Source organism: Fusarium verticillioides, chromosome 5 (assembly GCF_000149555.1).
Source record: "Fusarium verticillioides 7600 chromosome 5, whole genome shotgun sequence".
Classification (NCBI taxonomy): Eukaryota; Fungi; Ascomycota; class Sordariomycetes; order Hypocreales; family Nectriaceae; genus Fusarium; species Fusarium verticillioides.
The window spans coordinates 2,632,440-2,652,312 of NC_031679.1; the positions used below are offsets into that span (position 1 = coordinate 2,632,440).

The following is a 19,873-nucleotide window of genomic DNA, read 5'->3' on the forward strand; positions in this document are numbered from 1 at the left end:
TATTCAAGCGCTTTATTTGTTCGACTGGCCGATCGGATATCACCAGGTAACGACACACTGGCCCTCATAGCTGGATCAACCTGGGGCTTGTTCATCAAACCTTTACCCTCTAGAGACGGGCACGTTGCCGCTAATTTCGGCCATACTAGTCTCCCAATATAGATAAAAAACCTATTAAAGCTTTATTTAAGGTTAATCTTGCTATCATATTTAATTTTAAGTTATAGATAAACTAGGCTATTTATAGAAGTTTTAGCTAAATATTCTGGTTATTTTTAATAAAGTATTATAAGTAACAATTAAAAACCTAGTTTATTTTTTCTATTTACTTATTAATTTAAAAATAAAATGCTATTAATAGCTTTTATTTAATTTTTAAATAATAATATAATTTCAATTAAAAAGAACTTATAAAAATAGACTTTTTATTTAATATAATACCTTTAAATACTTTAAATTATAATTTAATCTTTTTATAAAAAAGCTTTATAAGTTTAAAAGTAGTAATCTTAATAAAAAAAAAAAATAGGTAAAAGTTATATAAATTTTATAAGCTTATTAACTATTATTAGAATTATATTTACTTATTAGCTTTTAAAAAGTATTAGTAGTAATCCTATAACAAAGTCTATAAAGACCTTTTTAAAAGGTTATAATAGAATTAGTAAGCTTTTAAGCTTTCTATAAAGTTAATACTTTTTAAATATTACCTTTTAGTAAATACTATATATAGCTATATATTATTTTATATTAATTTCTAGGCCTTTTTACTAAAGTTCTTTTTAACTCAGCTTTTTAGTATATTCAATATTAAAGTATCTTATTAGAAGATTATTATAATATAGCCTTAATATCTTTTTCTTTAAATTAAGTTCTTAAAATAAGTAAAGTCTATTTTTAAAGTAAAAGAAGTTATCTTTTACCTTTTACTTTTAAAAACCCTTTTTAAGATTTACTTTAAAAATCTTATTTTTTTAATAAAATATTTCTTTATCTTTTCACTATACTAACCTAATAATCTTAATTAAAGGCTTTAATATATTATTTTTTAATAGTCTTTCTTAATATAAAGATTTAATTACTATTTTATTAGAAATTACTATAAATAATCTTAATATTTCTTAAAACTATATATTTAAATAAGGTTTTTAGCTTATAATATTTATATTATTTAGTAATAAGGCTAAGCTATTTTAAATACTTAAAGATATCTTATTTACCTTTAACTTACTTAAAGTTTTAAGTAGTTTTACTTTCTTTATAAGTATTTTATTTAATTTCTATTTTTATTACTAACTTTTTATTAAAGCTTATACTTTAGCTATTTTATTTTTTAAAGATTTAATTAGATTTAGCTTTTAGTAATTCTTTCTTTTAATTCTTAAGGGTTTTAAAAAGATATTAGTAGGATTTATTAATCCTTTTTTATATTTAATTATAAAGTTATAGGTTATTAAATATAAATATTATTATACTTATTTTCTATTTAATTTAGTATTTTTTATAAATAACTAGAGGTTTTAGTAATTACTTAAAACTCTTACTTATCTTAAGAAGCTTTTAAGGTAATATTATTAATACTTAAATAACTCTATAATAGCTATTATCTCTTAATTAATATACTATACTTTCTTTTAAAGTTATTAAACTTTTATAATTAAAATACTATAAGGTAATAGTATTTTTTATTATTAAATTAAGAAAGGATATTAATTATAATATAATTTAATATATTTATCTTAATATAAATATATTTTTTAAAATTAAAGTATTATGAAACTAAGGCCTTTTTAAACTTAATAAAAAAGGCCTAAAATACTTACTTTTTCTAATTATTTAATTTTATAGTTTTAGGTTTTTTTTTATTTTAATTTCCTTTTAAAAGAGCTATAAAGGGTATAATAACCTTTAAGTATTTATAAATAAACTATTTATAAAAGTTATAGAACTTAAAGAATACTTAGATTTTTCTATAAGTAATAAGTTTAAGTTATTTAAAGATTATATAAATCCTTATTAGATTTATCTTAACTCTCTTTTTATAAAGCTAAAAAACTTAACTTTATTTTAGTAAAAGGAGTACTTAAAGGGTTTTATATATAATTTAGCCTCCCTAAGTGTTAATTAGCTATATTTACCTTTAATTTATATTCCTTATACTGCTTTATATTACCTTATAACCTAATCTAATCTATTACTAACCTACTAAGCCAGCTTTAGCCTACTAATATTTACAGTTTTTCCCTTAATACTAAAACCTTTATTTTATAATTTACTTTTTTACCCCTTTTTTCTTTTTATTTCCTTTCCTTTACCTTATAATAGCTCTTAATTCCTATAATATAATATTTATATTATTAATTTAATTACTTTAACTATATATTTTAACTCTATAAATTATACTTAATATTAGCTATTATTATTACTTAATCTAATAATAATAAGAAAAGCCTATTACTCTATTAATAAGTCTTAAGCCTACTTTAAGTAATTAGCTAGGTCTTTTAAGGCCTTTAATTTACTTATAATAGTTAGTATAATAAATATATTTTATATATTTAAAAGCCTTATAATATAATTAAAGATTATAAGATTAACTTATTATATTAGTATTAATTTATTAATATATAATAAATCTTTATTTATAATATTTAAATATTAAAGTAAGGTATATAAATTAAAGATATTATTAATATTAAGATTATTAATATTAATTAAACTACTATTTATATAAGTATTAATTACTATAATAAGATAGTTATAATTATTAATACTAATTATATAATATAATATTTTTAAATAGTTTTTATAGTTTCTAGCTTATTTAGAATTAGGCCTTTAAGGTTAAAGCCTTAGTATTACTTACCTTAACTAGGTAATAATAAAGAAGGCCTTTAGCCTACTAAAGCTAGGGAAAATATCTTTTTATATTTATAAATTAAGGTTACTTATTTAATTAAATTATAAGGTTAAAGATAATAATATTATATAACTTTAAGACTTACTTTTAAAGTTATTATATTTTTTTAGTATTATATATAATACTTTATATATAATATATTAAAAAATAAGTATTATATTATATTATTCTTATTATAAGACCTTATTAGCTATACCTTATATATTACTATAAAGATATTTTATCTTTTTAATAAATTAATAGTAAATATAGCTAATTAATACTTAAAATCTTTAATTATATTATAAGGCTTTTAAATATATAAAATATATTTATTATTTTAATCATTATAATTAAGTTAAAGGCTTTAAAAAGCCTAGCTAATTACTTAAAGTAAGATTAAGATTTATTAATAAAGTAATAGGCTTTTATTATAGCTATTATATTAAGTAATAGTAATAGGTAATACTAGGTATAGTTTATAGAGGTAAAATATGCAGTTAAAGTAGTTAAATTAATAGTATAAATATTATATTATGGGAATCGAGGACTATCGCGATAACTTAAAGTATATGCATTTATCCTGTAAATCTAGGGTCATGCTCTCTAAGCTAGTCCTGCCCCCTGTATTAAACACCAGTCTGCGCCTCGAGGCCTTTGAATAGACTCCCCACATCGCTGTATCGGCAAGCCTGTACTTGTTTGGGTTATAAGATCGACTGAAACTTATCCAATACCCTTGGACGACGTTGACTGCATTAGCATTGATCCCCCCTGGGAAGTAGCTTCGAGGTGCCCCAGGGCCCCCATATTGCATGAGCCTCGTCACAATGAGCTACACCTCTTCCCTGAGTCATGAAACCTGGACCCTCGACGTTATACCAGTAGTTCCAGGTTTTCTTCGGCATCCAGGGGGAAATAGATTCTGATAACGAGATGCCTGAGCATTGAAACCTCATGTCGCCATACGCATCGCTGAGGGGTCGTTTGAGACAACCAGCTTTCGAACACGTATCCGCTAAATCGGGGTACCAGGCCGTGATCTGAGTCATGTGAGTTGACTCAAGAAGTGGAAACTCGGCCTTGAAAAAATCCTCATTTTCTGTTTTCGAGGATGCAGCTGGTGCAAATGCTCGGCCCTCTTTGGTTGTGGCACCGATTTGACGAACTTCCCTTGGTCGAATGAGCTCCAGAGAGCATCTTGTACGAAATCTCCATCAACAACAGGACCCCACATGCCGATTGGTAGCCGTGTGCCTCCAGGGTATGGGACCTTGATATTGGCGACTAGATTTCGGCGATAGTCTTGGTTCGCATACAAGCAATGGCATCTTCGGAGGAGCAACCGACATTTTCGATGAAGCTTTCTGCTTGATATGACGCTTGTTCCACTGTTTTGATAGGTGAAGCAGATATTGACTCAGCTGCAGCAGCGTGGAACAACTTGTCATCTCTACCTCCGTAAGCTGTGAGATGAATGGCCACGCTCGCTGCCCCTGTATTTGCTGTATGATACATCGACGACGGGTGCCACGGCATTGACAAGAGTAAAGAACAGCGCCATTGTCATCAAGGGCACACAAGTAGGACGAAGGTGCATATTGGACGATGTATGAACTTACTGGCGTCAGTATGAGGAACTGCATTGCCAGGCCCGGGCATGACATTTATACACCAACTCATTGCACCCTTTCTCTTGGATTTCGGCTACTGGTCAAACTGTCAGTCATTCTGGAGAAGGTCCAGAACCATTGCCAGGAGTCGGAACTTGCTGTTGGTTCAATGAACCACCGACGCCAGTTGGTGATTATAACCAAATTACTGTGGCGATCCTCTTTTACATCGTCGATAGAGGCATGAACCACGTTGTAGATCTTTCTTAGCATGTGCAGAAGTGAGAGACACGATCAGGCTGGTTTGGCATTCGATAGGCGATAGGCCAACAGCCAGCCACGAGTATGGTCTATAACGGTTTCTATTGTAAAGTGTCAATGCAGGAACCAGGCCATATTCATATGCTTCTAGATCATGGTCCAAGCCTTGGCCAGATATTATTCAATATGGAAGAAACGCTCCGGTTCCGCAACTGGAAAAAGGGGGGGGAGCTAAGCTGGCTCTTGTAAGCCACAAGATGAAACTTACAGACTGATTCTTCTTTGTTTGGAAAGATTCCAGAAGCAAAAGTCATTTATAGGTGACCGATTTCGGATATCAGGCCATGCCCAACTTGAATTTTTAGAAGTTCTCGTGGCAGTAGTACGACCATGAACAGTGAAGAGCAAGTCCCTATCATCCTTGATTTTCATCCTGGTTCCCTAGATACAACTCTCAGACCACATATAAAACTTTAGAGAGTATTGCTAAATTATCGAGAGCCTCCGAAACTCGCTGCTCCGTGCTAAGGTAGTGTGTCGTTGTTCCCGTTGTTGGTTTTGCCAAAACCCAGTCTGGGTTGATATTATTCCCAGCTTGGCTAATAGATTCAGCCACCAACAAACAAACAAATAGACAGGACAGGACAGGACAGAAGAGCTCGCAGAATGGTTTTTTAGAATAGTCTAGCCGCAAAATAAAATCCCGATCGTGGCTGATTATATTCACCGTTGGTCGCGTGGTTCGGAATACCCGACGCCTTTTTCCATTCAAGTTCAATGAATAAAGCCAAGAGGTCTGAATCGAGTCAACTGTGGCATCAGACAAGCTGTTCCTGGCAGCTGATCTGGATCAAGACGCCAAGCTTTGATGCTATGGCTGGCCCCCCTTTATGAAATCAACAAGAGTACTGAAGTTTTATCTCTATCGGCCTTTGAGTTCCAGGACGCGAAAATTTAATCGTCCTGCTATCTGTGTTCCAGTTGTTGTAGTGGCAAATTTTCAAACAGCCATGAGCTTCACTGATCACTGCGGCACGAGAACGGCCACTCTTGCAACGAACCTTTCTTACCTATGAATGGTGACTCTCGAATTATTGAAGTTCATTTATGAACTTTTGTAAGCAGAAGCCTGCCTGAAGTCACCGTCCTTAATACAAACGCTAGCTTGAACGAAACAATTGTAGTCAAAAACAACTTGAGAGTATTGAACAACTATTCATCAGTTACATATAACTCTTATGCATGACGTCTGATATATCAGTATATACAGCCCAAGGCTAAAAAGAACAGGACGATTATCCTTATCGCTCACATGAAGTTCAAGGTTGTTCTTGATATGATAGAGTGAGCACCCGGTACCTACCCTACAGATCCCCACTCCACTATCGTCGGCTCCACCTTTCCCAGCCAGCTTAGCTAGCTTCCAAATGTTCCAACTCTTCTATTCTTATCTTATCTGTCTCAAAAAAAAAAAAATAATCGCTTTGGCTTCCCTGCCATTCAACCCGCTAATCTTCTGCAAAATTCCTCCTGATCAACTGGAAGGATCCAATGGCACCAACATTGGCATCACGCAAGCGAAAGGTTCTCGCAGAACCTGCTCCCGTCGAAGACGAGCTCGCTGGCTTGGAATTGGACGGCGTCTTGTCACAAAGCGAAGATGGATCTGACTTTGAGGAAAGCGATCTTGAGGATGGACTCGACGGCCAAGACACGAATGAGCACGACGATGATGAAGATGAAGAGAACGACGACGATGATACGTACAGTGAAGACGCCTCATCCGACGTAGACGACAACTTCGTGGCCCCTCCACCACTCGACGCTGATAATTCGGAACCAAACTATCGCGTCGTCAAGGATGCCAACGGCGGGGAGCGCTATGAGTATGCTGAGGTTGATCCTGTCTATGACAGTGACGATTCAGATGCCCAAGGCCCAAACAACACAATTGGAAATATTCCCCTCTCTTTCTACGACTCCTACCCCCACATCGGATACGACATCAATGGCAAGAAGATTATGCGCCCAGCCACTGGGGAGGCTCTCGATGCTCTCCTCGACAGTATTGAGATTCCCAAGGGCTGGACTGGCTTGACAGATCCTGAAACTGGGAAGCCTTTGGACTTGACCCAGGACCAGCTTGAACTTCTTAAGCGACTACAAATGAACGAGGTCCCCAATGAGGATTACGATCCTTACCCCGTATGTCCTTCACTTCTATTCCGCTGCTCGCCACTAACCATCGCAGGATATGGTGCCATACTTCACCAGTATTGAGGAGAAGATGCCTCTGAGCGCTGCGCCAGAACCGAAGCGGCGATTTGTTCCCTCTAAGCATGAAGCCAAGCGTGTTGCCAAGCTTGTCCGGGCCATCAAAGAGGGCCGTATTCTACCCTACAAGCCTCCCGAGGAGCGACAACGAGAACAAGAGGAGAAGGAAGAGTCTTACTACGATGTATGGGCAAACGAGGAGCCTCAAGACCCCCATGTAATGAACATCCCAGCTCCCAAGCTTGCTCCTCCAGGATACGACCTTAGCTACAACCCACCACCCGAGTACTTGCCGACCGAGGAGGAAAAGGAAGCCTGGAAGAACCAAGATCCCGAGGAGAGAGGAAAGGAGTACTTACCTGCCAAATTTGACTCGCTGCGCAAGGTTCCTGGTTATGGCGAGTTCGTCAAGGAACGATTCGATCGCTGTCTGGATCTTTATCTCGCCCCACGAATCAGGAAGAACAGGCTCAACATCGACCCCAACTCTCTTCTGCCTAAGCTTCCCCGGCCAGAAGACCTTAAGCCGTTCCCCACCCTCAACCAGACCATCTTCCGTGGCCATGATGGTCGAGTTCGTTCGGTATCGTTCAGTCCAGATGGTGAATTCGTGGCCTCAGGGGGTGATGATGGTACAGTCCGTGTCTGGGCTCTCAACGGCCACCAAGAATGGATGGCAAAGCTTAGTAGCGAGGAGCCAGTCAATATTGTGCGATGGCGGCCCAATAAGGAGACCTTTATTCTGGCAGCTGCGGCTGGAGAGGATCTCTTTTTCATGATCCCCTCGGTAGCCAGTGATGCTGTTGAGAAGGCCAGTCGCGATGTTCTCGACGCTGGCTTCGGCTACGCTACTAATGGAGCACAGCCCACTACAGTCAATGGTGTGAAGAAAGAACCTCCTGCCAAGTGGTCACGACCTGGGGCCAAGCTGGAAGCTGCCGGTGTGCTCCTCATGGCTACTGTTAGGTCAACGATCAAGGTCATCAGCTGGCACAGGCGAGGCGAGTTCATCTCCACTGTCTCACCAACCGGACAAAGGAGCTCAGTCGCCATCCACACGCTCTCCAAGCATCTCAGTCAAATTCCTTTCCGAAAGCTGCCTGGTCTTGCCCAGACGGCTCAGTTCCATCCTTCGAGGCCACTGTTCTTTGTTGCTACTCAGCGAATGATCAGGTGCTACGATCTTCAGCGCCAGGAACTTGTCAAGGTTGTCCAACCTGGTGCCCGATGGATCTCTTCATTTGATATTCACCCTGGTGGAGATAATCTTATTGTTGGCTCATACGATCGAAGACTTCTGTGGCATGATCTTGATCTGTCGTCCCGCCCTTACAAGACGATGCGATTTCACCCTGAAGCAATCCGCGCTGTCAAATTCCACCGCAGCCTGCCACTCTTCGCTGATGCCAGTGACGACGGAACATTACAGATCTTCCATGGCAAGGTCGTGAGCGATCTTATGGAGAACGCGACTATTGTCCCTGTCAAGATGCTCAAGGGCCATAAAGTAATCAACAAGCTGGGCGTCCTTGACGTGGACTGGCACCCGAAGCACCCCTGGTGTCTCAGCGCTGGTGCAGATGGAACCTGCAGGCTCTGGGCATGATATCGGTTTGGTAAATGGTTCTACCCATGCCATGAGGGGAGGAGAGGACTTAATTTTGGTCGCCGTGGACTTTCTTCCAGCGATGGCGTTAGGAAACAGAAAACAGAATCACATGATATTTTCATTCATACTTTTACACCCACCTGTTCTGCTACGTGACTCTGTTTTGAGACATTTCGTCAAGCATAAGAAAGTCTTCCCATCTATTATCATACTGGATATCTGATGTGCATCCTTGATAAAGTAATGAATGGCGGCATAGCGTGAGATACAGCAGTGCATGCAATATCGATGCACCTTCTTGGAAAGCATCATATGTTTAAGCCTTTCATATAGGATTTAACTATTGGCATTCACATTAATGAATGATCTTATTATGTGATTAACAAAATAGGATTCGTAAAACATAACTAGCTGCTAAAGCAAACGACCTAAAGTATCATAGTCTGCATCATCGTTATGGCTCAACTATAGCCAGCTTTGACCTTGTCTTCTCGCCTTTTCGTCAATGGCAACCTGCCACACTGATATCACATTTCCAAGACCACAAGGATCTTTTGACCATCTGAGCACCAAAGTCAAAAGTTTCGCGTGTCCTCCACACATTACAGCTCCTCGCGGATCTTTGCCTTGGCATCAGCCTCGGCCTCCGCAGCCTTCTGCTTCGCAGCCTGGCCACCAAGCTGAAGCTGGTTGGCAACCCAGTTGTAGGTATCGCGGGCGGTTTCTCCGAGCTTAGCGAAGAAAGTTCCAGTCGGAGAGCTGGTGCCGTACTTGAAGTAGGTGGATTGCTTTCGTGCTTCAGCCTTCAGATCCTCAAGCTTAGATCCTTGTGGCACGGGCACACCATAGCTATCGAGGTAGGCCTTGAGGTCAGTCTCGGTCCACTCATCGAAGGCAGACTGCTTGGCAGAGTTTGTGGCAGAAGTGAGGCAGCTAGTGGCTGAGGCCCAGGTAGATCCTCCAGCCGAAGAGGCGGAAGAGTAGGCGGACTGAGCAGCATCATAGAGCTCATCGCGAGTGGCATCTTTTTTCTCGGCTACCTGCTTGGCAGCAGCATCTCCGTTGCGTTGAAGGTACTTCTTCAAGTTGTCATAGCTAAAATCATCAAAAGTCCAGGCGTTTCCACTGTGGTAGGCAACATGAGCATTCTTGCGAACGAGGGCCTGAAGCTCATTCTTCTTGGAGCCCTGAGGAACAGGGACGCCACGAGCATCGAGGTAAGATTTGAGGCGGCTATCGGACCAAGTTCCAACAGCCTGGTTGAAAGCATCCTGAGCAGCCAAAGAAGCGCTGTCGGTAGCTTTGGCGTACTGGTTCTGGGCGTTAGAGGTAGCAGCACCGTAGGCGGATGCGGCGCTGGCAGAAATGTTATCACCGAGGATATCGGCTCGATGCTTGCGGACGAGGGCGCGGAGTTCGTTGGCCTTGGTGCCCTGGGGAACAGCAATACCGTTCTTGTCGCAGAACTCCTTGAGCTGGGACTCGCTCCAGGCATCAATGATCATGTCAGTGAGAGTGGCATATGCTCCCTGAGCGCTGGCGGTGGCACTAGCGGCCTGGTCCTGAGCCTTGAGGTAGGCAAGGCGAGAGTTGCGTCGGACCGAAGCAATGAGCTTGTCGCGTGTCATGGGCTGGGGGGCGGGGAATCCATGGGTGTCAAGCCACTCCTTGAGGTCAGACTCGGACCATGTTTCGTAAAGCCAGTTACCAGGATACGAAGAGGCCTGGTTGGCCTTCTTGGCAACGATCTCGTAGCTGGAACGAGCCTTCTGGAGAAGTGTGTCACGGTGGCGAGGTTGGGGGACTGTGATGAGAGATTAGTTCTCTGGCAACTCAGACCGATAACGACGAGAACACTGAATTGACCTACCGGGTATTCCATGTTTGTCGGCAAATGCCTTCAACTGGCTCTCAGTCCAGGTATCGAGGATCCAATCCTTGACGCTGAGCCAGGCAGATTGGGCGCTACCCTCAGTCTCATACCAGTTGGCCTTTACCTGGGACAAAAGGCTATCCTTCGAGGCAGCGGCCTCGTTCTTGGCCTCCTTGCCCTTTGATTGCAAGTAAGAGCTGAGTTGGTTAGTATCCCAGCTGTTGTAAGGAGTAACAACGTAATTCTCCCAGTTCTTCTCAATCAAGGACTCGAGATCCTTGCGGTCGGCAGGTGTTGGGTAGGGGACATCGTGGTCTGAGAGCCAGCGCTCCAGCTCAGTCTCGTGCCACTTGTTGTAAACTGATTTTTGTCAGACTATGTGGCAGACCAGGAGAAAGGGCGGGCAGGATAGCAAGCTTACCAGGCTTCGAGCCAGGGAACCATGTGCTGGCGGTGACACCGTTGATGGCCACCGCGGCCAAGACGGCATTCAAAAATCTCATTTTGGCTTCTGCTGTTTCTGCTTCAGAGAGATGGAAATGTTCCTTGGTACAGATCTAGTTCCTTGTGTAGACAATGCCAAGTCGCGACGAAATGACAGGAGCTAGCTAGGTCGCTGAACAGTGCGATAATACTTGTAGGAATCACCTCGGGGGGGATTAGAGGGTAAAGAATTGGAAGAGGAATGATGGGAAATGGAAGAGTTACGCAACTGAAGCGAGATGAGCGAGGGAAAAGAAGGGAAAAGGCAAGACAACCTAGACAAGACGATGCAAGCCACGGGGAAGGGGAAATCTATCACGTCACTGTGCCGTTGTCATGGGTGGCTGGAATTTGGCAGTTTACACTGAGTAACAGTGAGGTACAGAATACTTGCGCATCAGCTAAGCAAAGCCTGAACTGTGAGAGGCAGGTGCACCAAAACAGTTCCACAAGAGCCTGTATCACAATACTTCATCACTCGTCAACAAAGGGGCAGTAGCGTCACCAACAGCATCATCATTGCCTATCGCTCATCATCATCGCGATGTGATTTTGCACAAACAAGCCTTGGATGAGTGCCCTCTCCTCCCCAGGCGCCACCATGACGTACATTGCATGACCCGCCCCGCACAAGCTCCAAGCTCGAACAGGTAAGACGCCATATGACTAAGCCCAGCCAGTGCATGTCGGTACATTCCGCTGCCAAAAACTGCCCTAGCTGAGCTGAAAATTGTCCTTTCTGTGAAGCACATGCTGTTTCTCGCCCATGTTTAATCGAACCGCACTCCAAGACGTCGATCTCGATTTCTCGAATGGAACAAATGCTCCGGTGGGGTGGCCTACCTTGCGGCCAAATACTGCCACCGTTTGAGTCTAGGTCGCACAGATCGATAAATGAATGCCTGAGAAGAGAATATTTGTTTATTTTAACCTGCACCAGCAGGTCTTCAGGTAATTCTCAAATTGCTGCTGACATGATCATCTTTGCCTGGAGTTTATTGCTTGGCTCTGTGTGTTGTAACATGGCTGACTGACTACCTTAAACTACCTTACTTTGGATTCGGTGAATGACTGGGTCTGAATTGCTGAGATCCTGTCCCTACTTTTGATCGTATATAATCAAAATTCTAGGCATACCATAAAGACATTGACATTCACGATTACGAAGCGTCCATGTCGGGCTTTTGGACTCCCGAGCCGTGTCGATTCACCATTCAGAAGTCAAGGCCCCATGAGACACGGCGATATGTCGAGATAGTGTTACATTGATCTATGTTCGCCTTTGCCGCGTCTAATCCCCAATGCCCCGGCTCATTTGACCTGTAACCCAGTCCGCAATATCTAACATCGTCACAATTAAGCGTAGAAGTTGACGGTCTGTTGAGCATAGTTAGCAAGCAAATCCCATGACAAAACACTAAGCTTTCGTTACTTACATCCTTCTTCTTGGCCTGCACCTCAGCAATGGCATCAACGTAATGCTCGTGGCCAATCTTGTTCTTGCCTGATCGCAAAGCAATCATACCAGCCTCCACACAAACAGCCTTCAACATAGCACCTCCAAACTCATCCGTGCTTCGGGCCAACTCACCCCAATTGACACCGGGGTCAACCTTCATCTTGCGGGAATGGATCTTCAAGATTTGAGCGCGGGCCTCCTCATTTGGCAGGGGGAACTCAATCTTGCGATCGAGGCGGCCAGATCGTAGAAGCGCAGGATCAAGAACATCGACTCGGTTTGTTGCAGCCAACACCTTGATTCGGTCGTCAGAGGCGAAACCGTCGAGCTGGTTCAGTAGCTCCAACATGGTTCGCTGTACTTCACGGTCGCCGCTCTTCTCGCTGTCGAAGCGCTTGGTACCAACCGCATCCAACTCGTCGATGAAAATAATCGCAGGAGCCTTTTCCTTAGCCAGCGCAAAGCAGTCCCGTACGAGCTTGGCGCCATCACCAATGAACATCTGGACCAGTTGGGGACCTGCCAGCTTCAAGAATGTAGCGTCCGTCTGTGCTGCACAGGCTCGTGCTAGTAAAGTCTTGCCTGTACCTGGGGGGCCATACATCAGTGCACCTGAGCAGAGTTAGTACATACGGTAGAGTTTCATGACTTCTCTTCCATGTTACCTTTTGGGGCCTTGATGCCAATCTTCTTGAAACGCTCAGCCTCCTTCATGGGCCACACGATTGCTTCCACCAACTCTTCAATCTGCTTATCCAGTCCACCAACATCAGTGTACTGTTCTGTGGGCTTCTCATCCACCTCCATAGCCTTGACGCGGCTGTCGTACTCGGCCGGAAGCGTATCGAGAATAAGATACGAATCCTTGTTCACACCAATGAGGTCGCCAGGCTTCAAGTTATCGGCATCGACCAGGCCAATCAAAGGGAGAAAGATTGTTTGTCGTGTGGACGTCTTGATGACAGCTGATTTTCCAACTCGAGTGGCATCCAGGTCAATGTTGGCACCCTCTTCTGATGATTCGGCCGTAGGGTCCAGGTCAAGCAGCTCAACGACGTTGCCGACGAGGTACGGGAGTTGTCTATAAACCGGGTCAGCGATGACATTCGCATTTCCATGGCTCACCGGGAACAAACCTGTTGTTAGCAATCTTGTCCTGGTTCTCTTTGATCTTCTCGCCCATGGCGGCCTTCTCGTGTGATAACCGCGAGAACTCGCTCTTCATGATGCGAGAATCGTTCTCTAGCAAGCGTTTGCGGGTTTGAATGTCTTGTGTGCTCAGCCCCAGGATCTCATCGTCAAGGATGTCGTCGTCCTCCTCCTCCTCCTCCTCTGCATCTTGCATGTCGGCGTCGCCATCAGTAGGCTTCTTCTCTTTCTTGTCGTCGCCATCTCTCTTCTTCTCCTCCTTGTCTCGGCGGTCGAGATCATCGAGCTCCTCGAGAGTCGACATGATGGGAAATGATGTGGATTAAATCTGACTGGGATGGGTTTATGTAGCCACAAGCTCGTATTAGGGTTGATAGAGGTGAGCGCAAAGTCGTTGTGGTTGATGTGCGGCAGAGAATTGAATGCAAAAGCCAAATGCTATGGATGCTCCAACCACAGACACCAAAGATCAAGCTGTCAGGTAGGCAGTCAGGTCGCGCGTAATCAGCCTGGCCTGCCAGCAACAGCACGGCATTGGCCCCAGTGACCTTGCAGTGAGTGCCGGGGATCGGCGGTGGGTTGATCCGGTGCACGGGCCAAGCACGGATCGAAACTCTCGCAATTGGCATATAGCGACTGTGAGTGCTTGTGGAATTTTTGATCTGGCTAGGTACGGAGCCAGGAAGACAGTTTCATGTATGTACAGCATTAACTCTCGAATCTTTGATTCTCTGTTCTGACATGCCCCATAGCTAGAAAATATGGCTTCACGAATATCACGGGCTGCGTCGCCCTATCTGCGTCAATTGCGCAGAGAATCACACCTCTCTCACAGGCCATGGACAACGACTCTTCGCAGTATTTCGACGTCGCCAAACCATTCGGCTGCGGTGACCGAGGTCCGAAAGCCAATCGACCATGCTCCCATCACCAAACCTCCTAGCGCCCGGCCTGTTGAGACGAGAAAGAGCCAGCTGATCCGAACCTACACATCACTCCTCCGGACGACTCCCTTGATCTTATTCTTTCAACATAGCAATTTGACGGCCGTAGAGTGGGCTGCAGTGCGGCGAGAGCTGAAGAAGGCTCTTTCCACAGTTCCCAAGCCCAATGCGATTCCTGGTGCTGAACCTGTCGATATCACCCCATTAGTCCAATTACAGGTGGTGCGAACCAATATGCTGCGCGTGGCACTCAAGCTTGTTGAGTTCTACGACCCCGAGGCTGCTGCTGCGTCGGATAAGACAACAAGAACGGTGCGGGGTCCTGTTGTGCATGATCTTTCCGAAGCTGCATATGAAACCATTAGGAATGTCCAAGTGCCCGAGGACTCCAGCTACGCTCAGATCGAGCCAGTAATGGTTGGCCCCTTGGCGGCATTGGTTCTCCCCGCCGTCTCTCCGGCCCACCTCGCGGCAGCATTGAGTGTTCTGGCACCCGTTCCGGGGAAGTTCCCGGCTCCTTCAAGAAAGAAGAACCCCGGTTTTCACGATCCCATCTGCCAAAGTGGTCTTGCTAAGTTACTACTCGTTGGTGGCCGCGTTGAAGGCAAGATCTTTGATCAATCTGGTATCAACTGGGTTGGCGGTATTGAGGGCGGCCTGGAAGGCTTGAGGGGCCAGTTGGTGGCCATGCTCCAAGGCGTCGGATTGGGCATCACCAGTACCCTGGAGGGCGGAAGTAGGAGCTTATGGTTGGCTCTGGAGGGCAGAAAGGGCCAGCTTGAAGACGAGATCAAGGGCGACAAAAAGGATGGCGAATGAACCTAAAGCTCGGGAGGTTTTGAGATGCGATGTACAAATAAGACGCCTTACAAAGGCCATGTATATGTAGATGTACGAACAGCATATTGGATCGCTGCAATGTTAAAGCTGGCTAGATCAAGAGTTCTTCCAGCAAAGCCATATCTATGGCACCTTGTCCATTGATTAGAGAAGCAAATGCTTATAAATACTCTCTGTTGCTTTGGAGAAAAGGCAGAATTATGCCAGTTGATACGAGCTCGACCTTGCGAAGCAATAAGTGTGGCTGTATCCGTAGATAATGTGTGGCTGAAAGCTACCTACCATTATTATATGCAGGTACTCTACTAGGTATGCGAGAGCTAACTCCTACCTTGCTAAGAACAACCTTGACCTACAATCACCGCCCCGCCTCTCGATCAACTCAGTAGCCGCAAACCACTTTACAACAACACGACACAATCACTGCTTTTCTCCAAAGTATCACAAAGCTGTGGAATAAAAGGAAGACAAGGCCACGGTTAGTTACTGGAGTTCGCTTACGGCCTGTCTACTGTTCTATCGTCATTCGATTCACCTACCGAATCGTCTACATCGAATCAGCAACACAATTCAACACACACAATATGGACTTCGCTCCCTATCAATCATCTCCTCCGGAGCACTCACGGGTGACCTCTCCCGACTACGCCTCTCCTCGACCATCCTATGATGCCAGACGATCGTTTTCACCCGTCGCATCTCCTCCACCGCTTCAGCACCCACAGCCACAAAGAGGATGGAGCGGTTTCGATGGCCAGTCAGCTGGCTGGGCGGCCATCAGTCCTGATAATCGCGCTTTCGGTGGACCAAGCACAATACCTGGTACCTATCCTGCTGCCGAAGTCAGCGAGTTCGACACAAGCTTGGGAATGCGCCTGGATTACGAAGCCTGTTTAGCATATGTCGCTTTTCCACCACTGGGTGCTATTATACTACTGATCTTGGAACGGAATAGTGACTATGTGAGGTACGATTGTATCTTTGTGGTCGCGCTCAACTTTCATCAATATCTGTTCGTTTTCTGACACTCGTATTAGGTTTCATGCTTGGCAATCTGCATTACTATTCACAGCCATTATGGTCTTCCATCTTATATTTTCATGGTCAACGTTCCTGGGCTGGCTCTTTTTTCTTTGCGACATTGCCTTAATTGCAATTCTCACTTTACGGGCCTACAAAGATGCAGAGATCCTCGACAGGTACGCGGAGTCCCCCGGTCCATTCTGATCTTGTTATTAATAGACCGCTTAGATTCGAGGTGCCATTCTTCGGTGCCCTGGCTAGCCGATTCCTTGATGATGAGTAACGCATGATTGAGTTGCACACGCTGCTTGTGTTGTACTGTTTTTTTTTTTTCATCTTTCTTTTAGTTTCGTCCATTTAGACGTATTCACAATACCCCTTCCCAGCTCAGAACTGGGGATCGAATTACCTCATGTTAGAAGCAACCCTCGTTCTTATCAAATTAATAGATATGCTCACACTCCTTCTAGCACACCTGGATTCCTCTAGAAAAGCAAGTGCCTTGGGGCTTGGCTCGTCCGTGTTGAAATTCAGCTGATACATCCGGCTATTGAAACCCATCTTTGCCAAGATTTCAACGTGGCTCAGCGTATTTGAGTTTACTTTCAGTCATGGGGAGACAAGAAAGAAGTATCTTATGTATGTCTCGCAAAATAAACCTTGAACCCGTGAGGAAGGCCTCTGCAGAGTCCGTATTCTCAGATCATGCTAGTACCCCGTGAAAATCTATCACTCCTCTAAAACTTGCTAAGCACAGGTGCCACTGTACCCTTGAGTGTAGGCCTCTCCTCGAATACAACCTCTCCGATCTTGGTTTCTGGGGAACTACCCACTTCCAGCCACCTTGCCAAGAGGTCGTTGCTTTCCTTGGGCTTTACAGAATCATCTCGAGTTCCGACAGTTATGTGAGCAACGCGGTTTACACACTGCCATTGGTCATTTTGGTCTGCTAGGCGAACCACGATAGCCATGATTCTGTCATCAAACACAGCCTATTTACGGTCAGTTGCGGTAGAGCTCATGAGTTTTGGGCCAGCTTACTCGTTCGAGCATGACATCGCATTCGCCAACTTGCCCTTCAGGGTCTCCAGCAGCCTCTGCTTCTTTCTGCAGCGCAGCGTATCTCTGCCAGAGCTCAGGGTGCTCCTTACTGCCGGACTTGTGCAGTAAAGTCACATGGAATTTTGGCTGTATGCGTCGTGTCTGTTTGAGTTGTGTATAAAGCCGCGAGGTTGCAGGTTGAGTGGCTTTGAAAGCTTGCTCAAGAGCATTGTTGACCTCTTGGGTCGAGATGCCCACAGACATGTACTCCATCTTTCTTGGCTTCTGAACTTTAGGCTTTTGCTGCTGAGGATAGCCTTTTTTGCCCCTGTCAGGTATATCGTGCCTAAAGTCTGGTTTGTAGCCGAGGGCGTAATCCATGGCAGCATCAAACGATGCAGCAGAGGGAATCTCCTTGACAAGATTTGGAAACAACTTGTGGAGTTGTGTGACGAGAGTTTCGAGATTCTGTCGGCTGCTAGCTGTAGGATCAAGGTCGATCACAGCATCGAAGCCATCGTCGGGTCGAGAGTGCGGGTTACAGGCTTCATATCGGTTGATAAAACCCTCCATTACGCCAATGAACTTCTCTTTGTCGCTTGCTGCATGGATAGTCTGGTGGTTATCACCACGGGCAATAATTCTTTCCTGGGTGATTCGCCGGATCTCATCGATGGAGTCTTCATCATGCTTGAAGTTCATGCAAACAAGCTTGGCAGAAGAATGCTGGAGCTTCACATCGGTGATGATCTGCTTCCGTTCGTGTCTCTGTGCATTGTTTCGGTCTGCAATCACGGCAGGATGGTCTTTGAGCTCGTCCAACACCATCTTTGTAAAGCGCGGAGGCCGGCCCTTACCAGAGATATTGTCGTTTTGAACATGACCCCAACCGAAAAGGTGCGAGAGCCCCATAGCAAGGGTTGTCTTACCACAGCCAATGGTGGCAATAGGACATAGAATAACGTCACGAGTGACCTCTGTCATTACAACAGGATCCAGCTCTCCCATATTAGCTGCATCTGCACCATTGATGTTCTTGAATTTCAAGAAGTCGTCTCGGAGAGCGATGATCCCGTGGTTGTTGTTGTACTCCTTTCCCAGCTTCGGGTCTGCGGCAAGTCGTCGTCGGGCGTAAAGCAGATACTCCTCGGTGATTTTGGTGTGTTTCTTGAACTTTGGCTGTTTTCCAGCAATTAAAGCCTTGGTACATTCTCTCCACTGGCGATACATTAGGTATGGCTCCTCAAACTTGTACTTGAAAAACCAGTCGCGATATGGATGTTTAGAAGGGTCGTGGGACATCTTGCAACGTATAACAAAACCCTCGACATCGCGACCATCGTGTGCTCCGGTTTCAGCTACTTCTTCAAGGAAAGCCTTAACTTGGTGGATGTCGTCCATTGTGATAAGACCCGTTTTGCGAAACGCCCACGCATCGGCAAACTCCTGAACGAAACGACTGGGGTAGGTAGCGAACTCGGGTAGGTTGAGGTTGATACCATGGAGATATAGTCCAGCCTTATCTGGACCGTATGCTAAGATATGCTCCTCAAATTGATCATCACAAAGCTCAGCGACGGCAGTCACGTTCCTCTTGCGGAGCTCTCGTGCAAGATCTGCTTTAGTCTTGCCAACGGCAGCGAGTTGTTGTTCTAGGCGCTTCTCTCCGGCGCTGGCATGGCTGACTTGGATGTCATCTCGGTCGCCAGTTGAGTGCTTGCTGCACACAATCAATGTGTCGTCTTCCAATCCGGCAATGAAAATGATGCAGCCGTTCTCCTTGAGGGTCAGCTCATAGGGGCCTTGAGTGCGTGTGAAGATGTTCTCCCACTTGGTCTCATGAACCTCGTTAACATTGAAGAACTTGTCGTAGCCTCTCACGGCGATTTCTGGCTCGTTTCTTCGTGTCTTGGTAGTGAAGAGGCCGCGGGCATATGTGGGCAAATCATGTCGCTTGTAATCCCAGTCCTGCAAGCGCCAGGAGTCGACTTGGATGCCATCCGCTGATCCTTTAACATCGAACGTTGTCTTTTTGACTGCGAATCCGCCGCGTTTCTTGTCCTTTCGGGCACTGTCCAAAGCACGCACCACGTTCGCCACGGCTTGAACGTCCTGGGGAGCATAAGGGGCAGACATTCTGTCGAGAGCCGATGAAGAAGCTCGAAGATTCTGGTGATCCTTGGTGACTCTGCTGAGGGGTGTGAGAAGAGAACACAAAGAACGACGGTAAACAAGCATGAGGTTGATGGCGATGGTTCTCAGGCAAGATGATACGCTTTCCTCGCTCGAGGGGCAAGCAATCTTCTGTCGAGAGATCTGAGCTCACTTGTTCCAGCAAACTCAAAGCCTTGTTTTCCGTAGCCTTGAGCACCTAAGATCTGGAGGGACTCACTTTCTAAAAATCC

General features: G+C 44.4%; 7 protein-coding genes across 7 annotated transcripts; 3 read left to right on the plus strand and 4 right to left on the minus strand.

Moving 5' to 3' along the window:
• Nucleotides 1-4,186: 4,186 nt before the first annotated feature.
• FVEG_16477 (hypothetical protein) lies at nt 4,187-4,561 on the minus strand (the record flags this gene model as incomplete). Its single annotated transcript, XM_018905697.1, has 2 exons — nt 4,187-4,395; nt 4,522-4,561. The coding sequence occupies 2 exons, from the start codon at nt 4,559-4,561 to the stop codon at nt 4,187-4,189; spliced, it is 249 nt and encodes an 82-aa protein (XP_018755527.1).
• A 1,675-nt stretch (nt 4,562-6,236) lies between these two features.
• Nucleotides 6,237-8,928, plus strand: FVEG_08898 (ribosome biogenesis protein ERB1). Its single transcript, XM_018897779.1, has 2 exons — nt 6,237-6,978; nt 7,025-8,928. Exons 1-2 carry the CDS (start codon nt 6,325-6,327, stop codon nt 8,651-8,653), a joined length of 2,283 nt encoding a protein of 760 aa, XP_018755528.1. The 5' UTR covers nt 6,237-6,324; the 3' UTR covers nt 8,654-8,928.
• Nucleotides 8,929-9,027: 99 nt separating this feature from the next.
• FVEG_08899 (hypothetical protein) lies at nt 9,028-11,570 on the minus strand. The gene is made up of 3 exons (XM_018897780.1): nt 10,951-11,570; nt 10,527-10,889; nt 9,028-10,460 (listed from the first exon to the last, which is right to left on the minus strand). Exons 1-3 carry the CDS (start codon nt 11,030-11,032, stop codon nt 9,259-9,261), a joined length of 1,647 nt encoding a protein of 548 aa, XP_018755529.1. The 5' UTR covers nt 11,033-11,570; the 3' UTR covers nt 9,028-9,258.
• A 407-nt stretch (nt 11,571-11,977) lies between these two features.
• On the minus strand, nt 11,978-14,126 carry FVEG_08900 (26S protease regulatory subunit 6A). Its single transcript, XM_018897781.1, has 4 exons — nt 13,608-14,126; nt 13,137-13,552; nt 12,449-13,083; nt 11,978-12,389 (listed from the first exon to the last, which is right to left on the minus strand). The coding sequence occupies exons 1-4, from the start codon at nt 13,922-13,924 to the stop codon at nt 12,369-12,371; spliced, it is 1,389 nt and encodes a 462-aa protein (XP_018755530.1). The 5' UTR covers nt 13,925-14,126; the 3' UTR covers nt 11,978-12,368.
• On the plus strand, nt 14,076-15,626 carry FVEG_08901 (hypothetical protein). Its single transcript, XM_018897782.1, has 2 exons — nt 14,076-14,316; nt 14,373-15,626. The coding sequence occupies exon 2, from the start codon at nt 14,382-14,384 to the stop codon at nt 15,381-15,383; it is 1,002 nt and encodes a 333-aa protein (XP_018755531.1). The 5' UTR covers nt 14,076-14,316; nt 14,373-14,381; the 3' UTR covers nt 15,384-15,626.
• A 362-nt stretch (nt 15,627-15,988) lies between these two features.
• Nucleotides 15,989-16,710, plus strand: FVEG_08902 (hypothetical protein; the record flags this gene model as incomplete). Its single annotated transcript, XM_018897783.1, has 3 exons — nt 15,989-16,371; nt 16,442-16,603; nt 16,656-16,710. The coding sequence occupies 3 exons, from the start codon at nt 15,989-15,991 to the stop codon at nt 16,708-16,710; spliced, it is 600 nt and encodes a 199-aa protein (XP_018755532.1).
• A 454-nt stretch (nt 16,711-17,164) lies between these two features.
• On the minus strand, nt 17,165-19,706 carry FVEG_08903 (hypothetical protein; the record flags this gene model as incomplete). Its single annotated transcript, XM_018897784.1, has 2 exons — nt 17,165-17,419; nt 17,469-19,706. 2 exons carry the CDS (start codon nt 19,704-19,706, stop codon nt 17,165-17,167), a joined length of 2,493 nt encoding a protein of 830 aa, XP_018755533.1.
• Between the last annotated feature and the right edge of the window lie 167 nt (nt 19,707-19,873).